Genomic DNA, 12,500 nt, shown 5'->3' with positions numbered 1-12,500 from the left:
ACCAGAGAAACTTTCTCATCACACACACACACACACACACACACACACTGCTCTGCTGTAACACAAACGCGGGCGCGTGCGGGGGGGTTCATGGCTATGAGAGGCTCCATATATGGTTGTGCTGATGATGTCATACTGTCATAGGCGTCTTTAGTCCTTCTGCGTCTCATTGTTGAGTTTCACTGCTGGAATGTTCAGATCAGCCGAATGAACGCTCAACAGGTACAACACACACACACACACACACACACTGAATTACTCTTACACTCTCATTTGTGTTGTCAGTTTGGTGTCATTGATAGAAATGTATGTAAGTATTTGATGTCAGAGTTTATGTGCTGATAAAGTGAAGATTGATTTAAGTTGCTGTATTTGATTATTTGAGATGTATAAAACTCGTGAGGTGTTTCATTGTAACAAGAATCATCTGTAAATCTACTGATCAACTTTCCTTTCAACTTTACATTTGTAGTCAGAATTCATTCAAGCTGTGTTAAATGAGGGAAAGTTGTTCAACGGAACAGAAAAAGGATTTAAAGAGTGTTTGTGTATAATGTGTTTTACACAGACTTTTTCAAATGATTATTATTATTGATAGTTTTTCTATCTTCAGAACGTTGTTAAACACACAGTGACGGTGTAGCTGATACAGTTTCATTGCAACACGAATCATTTGCAAATGAAACTGAATCAAATCTGAGAGTAAAAGTATTCGTGATGTTGAAACGTTCAGCAGAAATGAAGTGAAAATGGCATTATTGAAAGTGTTTATGAAATCTTGTTGTTTGATTTAAAAGAATTGCTGAATGAATATGATGTTTTATAATGTTTGGATGCACGCACACATATAAACCAACTAACAGGGAACGTTCCAACAACATTGGCTACAATTATTTAAAGTTTAGGTAGAAAAGTAGTTAAAATAACTTTGATGTAACATGTTTATGATGTTATTAGCATAAGAATGAGCATCTCAGTGTTATTAATGTGAAGTTTTCAGGAACGCTTCTGCATGTAACCTTTAAAGAACATTCAACTGACGTTAAGAAAAATGACACTTTTATGTTCCCACAACCACAATGCAACATTTGGATAACATTTGACGAATGTTCTAGTTTACAGTATCTGTATTTTTGAATATAAAATGCTGAAATAATGTTTATTAGAGTTTATAGGAAATTATAGATTTATGAAAACAACCCTAATCATTCAAGTAATATAATAGTGTAGAATTATATCAAGTTATTAACATGAGTTCAATAACCGGCTCATATTCTTTTCTTCTTAAACTGTTTAGTCTATTTCATGTCATTTTGGATAATCATCATGATTTATAATAAAGTCTTGATCTGCTGCCGTCTGCTGGACGCTCACACAAGCTGCTCTGGAATAAGATCAGTTCAGAATGATTCATTATCAAGTTCACAGTTCAGTGAGTTTTTACCTCTTTAATAAAGCAGAACACGGCACCAAATACTAACATTTACAGATATTTAAAGAATAGTTCACCATAAAGGAACATCCTGTCATCATTTATTCATCCTCAAGTTGTTCCAAACCCGTATGACTTTCTTTCTTCTGATGGAACACAAAAGAAGATGTTTGACAGAATGTTCAGGCTGCTCTTTTCCATGCAATGACAGCGAGTGGTGACCTAAAACAGATCAGCTTGAACATCCTTCTAAACCACTTAAAACTGTGTTCATGCAGGTTTATGGCTGGACTATCTCTTTAAATCTAGTGTTTTCGAGGGCAGTCCGATTGTCTTGGTGTTGGACAAACCCTCATTCATGAAAACTTTAATATGTTCTTGGAAAACTCTGCGAGAAGGAGTTAAAGTCTTTTTTCCATGGCGCAGATTTTCCCTTATACTTTCCTCTGTATAAATCGGTGCTGTTGGGAACGAGTCCAAGTGGATCAGACGCTTCAAGGTTAAAACAAAGTCATGTTGAAAATCTCAGTGCTGTTATTACTCGAGCAGCGGAGCTTCTCATTAAAAGAAGTTTCCTGATGTACTGAGTTTATTTACAGTGTCTAATCTCACAACTGTGACTTTATTTCATGCAAATAAACCCACAATTGCACAAAAAATTTAGTGATTGTTGAACTAGCTGTAAATGACACACGGCATGGCTATTTGCACTCCGAATACCTGAAACAGAGCGCTAGAAAACTAACAGTGCCAACTAGTGTCACTGCAGTGCCAATGTGACAACCTGGGTGAGATTACACCTTTTGTCCCATCATGTTTACGCTGTTAATATTTCCTTTAATACTACTTGTAAAAATAAATCAAATTGAATGTAAAGATTGATTTATATTAGACGAGAGAAAAGTTTGAGCCAGGTAAAATTAACCATGGCGTTACTACAGTAATATGGAGATACTACAGTAACATGGAGTTACTACAGTAATATGGAGATACTACAGTAATATGGAGATACTACAGTAATATGGAGTTACTACAGTAATATGGTGTTACTACAGTAATATGGAGATACTACAGTAATATGGAGTTACTACAGTAATATGGAGATACTACAGTAATATGGAGTTAATACAGTAATATGGTGATACTACAGTAATATGGAGATACTACAGTAATATGGAGTTACTACAGTAATATGGAGATACTACAGTAATATGGTGTTACTACAGTAATATGGTGTTACTACAGTAATATGGCGTTACTACAGTAATATGGAGATACTACAGTAATATGGAGTTACTACAGTAATATGGAGATACTACAGTAATATGGAGTTAATACAGTAATATGGTGATACTACAGTAATATGGAGATACTACAGTAATATGGAGTTACTACAGTAATATGGAGATACTACAGTAATATGGAGTTACTACAGTAATATGGAGTTAATACAGTAATATGGTGTTACTACAGTAATATGGCGTTACTACAGTAATATGGAGATACTACAGTAATATGGAGTTACTACAGTAATATGGAGATACTACAGTAATATGGAGTTAATACAGTAATATGGTGATACTACAGTAATATGGAGATACTACAGTAATATGGAGTTACTACAGTAATATGGAGATACTACAGTAATATGGAGTTACTACAGTAATATGGAGTTAATACAGTAATATGGTGTTACTACAGTAATATGGTGTTACTACAGTAATATGGAGATACTACAGTAATATGGAGTTACTACAGTAATATGGAGATACTACAGTAATATGGAGTTAATACAGTAATATGGTGATACTACAGTAATATGGAGATACTACAGTAATATGGAGTTACTACAGTAATATGGAGATACTACAGTAATATGGAGTTACTACAGTAATATGGAGTTAATACAGTAATATGGTGTTACTACAGTAATATGGCGTTACTACAGTAATATGGAGATACTACAGTAATATGGAGTTACTACAGTAATATGGAGATACTACAGTAATATGGAGTTAATACAGTAATATGGTGATACTACAGTAATATGGAGATACTACAGTAATATGGAGATACTACAGTAATATGGAGTTACTACAGTAATATGGAGATACTACAGTAATATGGAGTTACTACAGTAATATGGTGTTACTACAGTAATATGGAGTTACTACAGTAATATGGTGTTACTACAGTAATATGGAGATACTACAGTAATATGGTGTTACTACAGTAATATGGCATTACTACAGTAATATGGTGTTACTACAGTAATATGGAGTTACTACAGTAATATGGTGTTACTACAGTAATATGGAGATACTACAGTAATATGGTGTTACTACAGTAATATGGCATTACTACAGTAATATGGAGTTACTACAGTAATATGGAGTTAATACAGTAATATGGTGTTTCTACAGTAATATGGCGTTACTACAGTAATATGGAGTTACTACAGTAATATGGAGTTAATACAGTAATATGGCATTACTACAGTAATATGGAGTTACTACAGTAATATGGAGATACTACAGTAATATGGCGTTTCTACAGTAATATGGCATTACTACAGTAATATGGAGTTACTACAGTAATATGGAGTTAATACAGTAATATGGTGTTAATACAGTAATATGGCGTTACTACAGTAATATGGAGTTAATACAGTAATATGGTGTTAATACAGTAATATGGTGTTACTACAGTAATATGGAGTTAATACAGTAATATGGTGTTACTACAGTAATATGATGCTACTACAGTAATATGGAGATACTACAGTAATATGGAGTTACTACAGTAATATGGTGTTACTACAGTAATATGGAGTTAATACAGTAATATGGAGATACTACAGTAATATGGAGTTACTACAGTAATATGGAGTTACTACAGTAATATGGCATTACTACAGTAATATGGTGTTACTACAGTAATATGGAGTTACTACAGTAATATTATGCTACTACAGTAATATGGAGATACTACAGTAATATGGTGTTACTACAGTAATATGGCATTACTACAGTAATATGGAGATACTACAGTAATATGGTGTTACTACAGTAATATGGAGTTACTACAGTAATATGATGCTACTACAGTAATATGGAGATACTACAGTAATATGGTGTTACTACAGTAATATGATGCTACTACAGTAATATGGAGATACTACAGTAATATGGTGTTACTACAGTAATATGGCATTACTACAGTAATATGGAGATACTACAGTAATATGGTGTTACTACAGTAATATGGAGTTACTACAGTAATATGATGCTACTACAGTAATATGGTGTTACTACAGTAATATGGAGTTACTACAGTAATATGGTGATACTACAGTAATATGATGATTCTACAGTAATATGATGATACTACAGTAATATGGAGTTACTACAGTAATATGGTGATACTACAGTAATATGGAGTTACTACAGTAATATGATGATACTACAGTAATATGATGATACTACAGTAATATGGAGTTACTACAGTAATATGATGCTACTACAGTAATATGGAGATACTACAGTAATATGATGCTACTACAGTAATATGGTGTTACTACAGTAATATGGAGTTACTACAGTAATATGGAGATACTACAGTAATATGGAGTTACTACAGTAATATGGTGATACTACAGTAATATGGAGATACTACAGTAATATGGAGTTACTACAGTAATATGATGCTACTACAGTAATATGGAGATACTACAGTAATATGGAGTTACTACAGTAATATGGAGATACTACAGTAATATGGAGTTACTACAGTAATATGGTGATACTACAGTAATATGGAGATACTACAGTAATATGGTGATACTACAGTAATATGGAGTTACTACAGTAATATGGTGTTACTACAGTAATATGATGCTACTACAGTAATATGGAGATACTACAGTAATATGGAGTTACTACAGTAATATGGAGATACTACAGTAATATGGAGTTACTACAGTAATATGGAGATACTACAGTAATATGGTGTTTCTACAGTAATATGGAGTTACTACAGTAATATGATGCTACTACAGTAATATGGAGATACTACAGTAATATGGTGTTACTACAGTAATATGGAGTTACTACAGTAATATGGTGATACTACAATAATATTGTGTTACTACAGTAATATGGTGTTACTACAGTAATATGGAGTTACTACAGTAATATGATGCTACTACAGTAATATGGAGATACTACAGTAATATGATGCTACTACAGTAATATGGAGATACTACAGTAATATGATGCTACTACAGTAATATGGAGTTACTACAGTAATATGATGCTACTACAGTAATATGGAGATACTACAGTAATATGGAGTTACTACAGTAATATGGAGATACTACAGTAATATGGAGTTACTACAGTAATATGGAGATACTACAGTAATATGGTGTTTCTACAGTAATATGGAGTTACTACAGTAATATGATGCTACTACAGTAATATGGAGATACTACAGTAATATGGTGTTACTACAGTAATATGGAGTTACTACAGTAATATGGTGATACTACAATAATATTGTGTTACTACAGTAATATGGTGTTACTACAGTAATATGGAGTTACTACAGTAATATGATGCTACTACAGTAATATGGAGATACTACAGTAATATGATGCTACTACAGTAATATGGAGATACTACAGTAATATGATGCTACTACAGTAATATGGAGATACTACAGTAATATGATGCTACTACAGTAATATGGTGATACTACAGTAATATTGTGTTACTACAGTAATATGGTGTTACTACAGTAATATGGAGTTACTACAGTAATATGATGCTACTACAGTAATATGGAGTTACTACAGTAATATGGAGTTACTATAGTAACCATGAATAATTTTGTGGTTACTATGACTTTACTACAAAATTCCTTCGAGGAACACATTTGAAAAGTAGCGCTGTAAAAACACTGCAGTGATACTGTATGTTATTGTTTAATTAGGGGTGTAAACAGCATCTAACTTGATTTAAACTTACCGCAAACAAGATGGTTTATGTTGATATATACTCTGCAAATTACTTTTACAAGAAAGTAATTTTCTCACAGTTACAAGAAATAATATCACAATTCTGTAACATAAACTCACAATTTCAAGAATTAATTCAAGATAAATAATACAAGTACTTAAAACTGTGAATTTATATCTTGTAATTATGAGAAATAAATTTGCAATTGTGACATAAACACAATTAAGAGCATTGATGCAAAGAAATAAAGTCACAGTGTTGAGATTTAAGGTCAGAATGAGTCTTTTATTGGCTCAAGGGATGGTAGTATCTCTGGGGTTTTGTTTAGTTGTGTTTGAGTTGATGAGGATCGTTTGTGACTAACTAAGTAACTAACTAAAACTAGCTAGTAACTTAAATACTTCAGTAGCATGACTGTAGTTCAGCTGTTTTCCCAATACTGACAATAAATGATCTACTGTTTCCGTATAGCATGACAAACACTACATTGCTGTGTATTACACACAGCTTTGACCTTCTACATTTGCCAAAATGTCCAGTACACAACAATATTTCAAAAAGTGTGTACTGTGCATATTCAGTAAGTAAACAAGTATTTGTTTCTGAACACGCCAGACTGTGATTGAGGACAGGCTAATCTTAATAATCTTGCATATTACTTTGGAGCGATTGAATAACTACTGTATGTCATGCCCTACAATCACAGAAACTGTATTAGGATGATCAAGATTAGTAAATAATCGTCCACATCTATAGTTCCCCCGCACATGCTCAGAGCTACGTTTCGCCTGTTCAAGCAATTAACACCATAGTGTTTCACTCCCCTGCAGTTAAACCTTTGCTTTTCCGTCTCTTAATGGTGAACCGCAAATGTTTAACAAAGTCACAAAGTGGAATTACATGCAGACCGGCCGATCTAAGAGAGTGAATGGCACTTTATAAATGATGCACTCTGTAATCCAGAACTGTAATATCATTGAATTATGTCAGAAAACAACAGTTGCATTGTCATTATTATACTTTGTGTGTTTTTTTTTTTCATCATCGATGATGATTTTAGATGGGTTTTGGGGACTTGACAGCTGGCCAGTTAAACACCAGGTTGGCCAGACTGGGAGACCAACTAAAACAGCTTAATCCAGCTAAAACCAGCAAACTCCCTTACGCAGGTTTCAGGGCTCGTTCCAAACAGGAAATTACTTTCATTTGTCAGTAGATCACTAAATAAGATGTTAGATTGACAGGCTCAGTCAGAAAGAAAGAAACTCATATGGGTTTAGAACAACACAAAAGTGAGAAAATGATGAAATACATTTTAGTCTTTGTGTGAACTGTCCCTTTAAATGCCTGCAGCCACATATGAGTGACACATATGGAAGGAAGCATGTAATCCCATACGCCTCGCACCGATGACATCATCCTCTCTGAAAGAGGTTTTGTTTATATAGTCAGTAATGGTCTTTAGAGGAGGGGAATTCCTTTAAGCATAAAACCACTGAAGGGGGAGAGGAACCCCTTTATTAAGAGACTTTTTCCATTTTCACTCTAACGTGTCCTTTGTAGTGCAGGCTGGCAGCAGTATACTGCAGTCAGAACAGTCTGGGACCAGAAGAAACCTGCACCAGCCTGACCTGACTTTCCCCCCAAAATCTACCTCGAGATCACATACTGCCTCACTTTCACTCTACAATGTTTTACTTACAATTATACCTCAATAATACATTCTCATACAGCATATACGAGCATGGACAACCTCCCCCCGAACGCCTGTTCAGTTCGCACAGCTTAACCCTCAGACAACAAGCATTGACAGTGATGATGATCTATTTTTCCCCCCACCAAAACTGCATTTGCAATACTGTGATACTAATACTCAGTGTCAGCTATTTGTATGTGTAGTTCATTTTTTTAGCACTTAAACAAATCACAAAAAAGAAAGGTATTATTTAAATGCTTAGAAATGTTACAATTGTGCAATACTGTGTCTCCAAGGGTTAAACCAGCCTAAGGTGGTTTTCTGGTCTGAGTGGGTTTAAAGGAATAGTTCAACCAAGAATTAAATTCTGAAATTAATAATGTTCTTCTAATGTACTTCTATTCAATATGAATTCAGCTATCTATTTAAATTCAAACAATGACAATGTACAACAAACGTCTGAAATCTTTTTATTACAAAATCTTTTAAGCTTTTATCAAAATCTGTAACTCTCAACATAACGATCTTTTCTACTGTTCTTCTCTGTTGCCAGACTGAAACTGCTCATCGAACAAGAAAAGGCATACCAGGAGATAAAGGAAGAAGAGAACTGTAAAACAGTCAGAAATCTGAAGGACGAGTTAACCAAGCTGAAATCCTTCGCCCTGCTGGTTGTGGATGAACAGCAGCGTCTCACAGAGCAGCTGAACCAACAGACCACACGAGCCCAGGAGCTCCAGAACACTGTCACTCAAAACCAAGAGGAGCTGAGCTCCGCCCACACCCACCTGCAAGAGGAGAAGAGCAAAGTTCTGCGTCTGGAGGAGGAGTTACGCAACCAAACCTGTTATTTCCACCAAGAGCAGGACGCCATGACAGCCAAACTGACCAGTGAAGATGCTCAAAACAGGCAGCTGAGACAGAAACTCTCTGCGCTCAGCCGACAGTTAGATGAGCTGGAAGAAACCACCAAGACCCTGCACAGAGCCGAGGAGGAACTGCTGGAGTTACGTGATAAAATCAGCCGTGGGGAGTGTGGAAACTCCAGTCTGGTGTCAGAAGTGGAGGAGTTGAGGAAACGAGTGCTGGAAATGGAGGGGAAGGATGAGGAGCTGATCAAGATGGAGGACATTTGCAGGGAGCTGAACAGGAAGCTGGACAAAGAGTCGATTCAGAACCGCAGCTTAAAAGCAGAAGTGGAAAAACTGAATCACAGAATCCTGGAGTTGGAGAAACTTGAGGATGCATTCGGGAAGAGCAAACAAGAGTCCAGCTCACTGAAGAGCAACCTGGAGAAAGAGCGGACCATGACCAAACACATGTCCAATGAACTAGATGTGCTCAGAGTCCGGATTAAAGAGCTTGAAGTGGCTGAAGTTCATTTGGAGAAAACAGAGCTGACACTGAAAGAAGATCTGAAAAAGCTGAAAACTCTGACTGTCATGCTCGTGGACGAAAGGAAAGCTATGGCAGAAAAACTGAAGCTGATGGAGGACAAGGTACAAAACAGCTCTGGCAAACTGCAAGCAGAACAAGACAAGGTCAACACTGTCACTGAAAAGCTGATTGAAGAAAGCAAGAAAGCTTTAAGATCGAAGGCTGAACTTGAGGAGAAGATGTGTACAGCCACTAGAGAGAGGGATGAGCTCAAAGCAAAGCTGAAAACAGAAGAAGAGAAAAACAGTGACCTTCAGTCCAAAGTTAGCATGATGAAGAAGAGACTTCAGTCGCTTGAGGCTGTTGAGAGGGAATTCTTGAGGAACAAGTCCAAAGAGGAGCACATCAAGTCTCCAGTTCCTTACCGCTACCAACAGGAAGACAACAGAGTGAACGATTTGACCCAGGAAGTGGAGCGCCTCAGGAGGAAGCTGAAGGACATGAAGATGGTGGAGGGTGATCTTCTGAAGACGGAGGACGAGTTTGAATCACTGGAAAAGAGATATTCCAATGAGCAGGAACGGGCGAAAGCTCTCATGGAGGAATTGGAGATGTCCAGGAAGGAACTGTCCAAGTACCAGCTGGCTGAGAAAGAAGAATCCAACCAAGAGCACATCCTGTACAAGCGTATGAAAGAGGAAGAGGCCAAATCCAGTCATCTGACCCGAGAGGTAGAAGCCCTGAAAGAGAAGATCCATGAGTATATGGGCACAGAGGAGTCCATCTGCCGCATGAAAACTGACCACTCGACCCTACAGAGAAAACTCACCCTGCAAGAAGTGCGCAACAAAGAGTTGGCCAGAGAAATGGAGACCCTCACTCAAGAGCTGGAGAGATACCGGCGTTTCAGTAAAAGCCTTCGGCCAGACATGAATGGAAGACGTTTCTCAGATCTTCAGGTCTCCACAAAGGAGGTGCAGACAGACCCAACAGACAATCTGCCCCCAAACTACAAGAGTCTTCCACCATTGGAACGTGCCCTGGTCAATGGAAAGTTGTACGTGGATAGCGATTCAGAGGACGAAGCCAATTACAATGAGATAAACCTCACAAAATGCAGTCCGTCTCTCATTAACAATCTCAACAACAATATGAAACGAGTTAGAGGGCCTTTCCTAAGAGCTAGAGACACTAATCACCCAATGAACGCCAAGAATCAAGCAAGACAGAACGGCAATCGTGTCCAGCAAGGGGACGTGGTCCTTACGCACAGTCCAGGACAACCTATCCATATCAAAGTGTCCCCTGACCATGGACACAATACAGCCACTCTCGAGATCACTAGTCCCACCACAGAGAATGCCCAGTCCTACACAAGCACAGCGGTCATCCCGACAAGCGGTGCCCCTCCGAAACAGCGAATCACAATCCTGCAGAATTCAATCTCGCCTTCAAGCAAGACCAAGAGTTCTCCTCCTCCAGAGAGTCCCCAGAGCCAGGGCACACCCAATCGCTCCATGTCACCACTCACCCGAACGCTCACTTCTGACTCCTGTGGGTCAGTCAGCCCGGACCGAGCCTTGTCGCCCATTCAGATCGTGTCTGTGACCACTGGAACCCCTGACAGAGTCGAGCCGGTGGAGCTTGTTGGAGGTCACACTGTGTTCCGTGTGAGCCCCGAAAGACAGAACAGCTGGCAGCTGCAGAGGTCCAACAGTTCAGGTCCAAACGTCATCACAACTGACGACAACAAAATCCACATTCACTTAGGGAGTCCCTACATTCAAGCCGTGAATACCGGAGACAAAACCATCACCCCCTATTACTCCCTTGGGCCAGAGCAAAGGACTCCAGTACTAACCAATGGCACTACTGCCAAAATCACAAGCAGTATCATGATCAAACCCACAGCCACTCCAATGTCACGACCCGCACAAATTACAGTAAGTAATATCTGTGACTGACCCTAATTTGCCCATAATTAATGATTGTAGAATAGAGCATCCGCCCTTGCCGATCTCCGCATCCCGTGACCTTTGATCTTCTGCATCTCCATACCCTCAGATATCTGTTGTCCTTGACTGCAATAGTGCTAACCAAATTGAATGTATTGTTTCGTTTTGATTTGTTTGTTTTTGTTTAATTAATAACGAGATGTTTGTGTGCATGATATGTAAAACTAAGGCAAAAACACAAAACGAGAACACAATCACTTGCACATTTTCACTCTAAGTGCATTTACTGTTTTTGTTAAACACAATAGGAAATAATGCTGTACCATTAAAATTCACTGATTGATGTACTATTACATTTTGTTGGTTTATATTTTCATTTTCCACTCCCATTTTATGTTAGATTTGTTTTTTTGATCATTAAAAGGAGACAATGTTAACAGAAGCTTTATTTATTTATTAAATATTATAGTGAGTTTATAAATTGCATTCTCATGAGAAAACATGCATGTTAAACCAAGCGTACACTACAAGCGCGCACTACAAGCGAGACCTACAATCACGCACTACAATCACGCAATACAAGCATGCCCACTACAATTGCGCACTACAAGCATGCCCACTACAAGCGCGCACTACAATCGCGCACTACAATCATGCACGCACTACAAGAACACACACTACAAGCTCACACTACAAGAAGCGCACACTACAAACACACACTACAAGCGCACACTACAAGCTCAGACTACAAGCGCACACTACAAGAAGCACACACTACAAGTGTGCACTACAAGCATACACTACAAGCACGCACTACAAGCGAGCACTACAATCGCGCAATACAATCACACAATACAAGCATGCCCACTACAAGTGCACACTACAAGCGTGCACACACTACAAGCATGCACACTACAAGCGCGCACTACAATCGCGCACTACAAGCATGCCCACTACAAGTGCGCACTACAAGCGCACACTACAATCACGCACTACAAGCATGCCCACTACAAGCGCACACT

At 37.8% G+C, this 12,500-nt stretch overlaps 1 protein-coding gene across 3 annotated transcripts in view; it reads left to right on the top strand.

The window, feature by feature from the left end:
* The window catches only part of LOC127626102 (filamin A-interacting protein 1-like), a 92,148-nt gene that overhangs the window by 70,222 nt on the left and 9,426 nt on the right, over positions 1-12,500 (top strand). For all 3 annotated transcript variants that reach the window (XM_052101659.1, XM_052101660.1, XM_052101661.1), the window contains one exon: positions 8,700-11,466. In XM_052101659.1, coding sequence (XP_051957619.1) covers positions 8,700-11,466 — 2,767 coding nt within the window. The remainder of the gene's footprint in view (positions 1-8,699; positions 11,467-12,500) is intronic.

Source organism: Xyrauchen texanus, chromosome 32 (assembly GCF_025860055.1).
Source record: "Xyrauchen texanus isolate HMW12.3.18 chromosome 32, RBS_HiC_50CHRs, whole genome shotgun sequence".
NCBI lineage: Eukaryota > Metazoa > Chordata > Actinopteri > Cypriniformes > Catostomidae > Xyrauchen > Xyrauchen texanus.
Note: the sequence above shows the minus strand (reverse complement) of the source record. Positions and strands in the feature narration are given on the sequence as shown.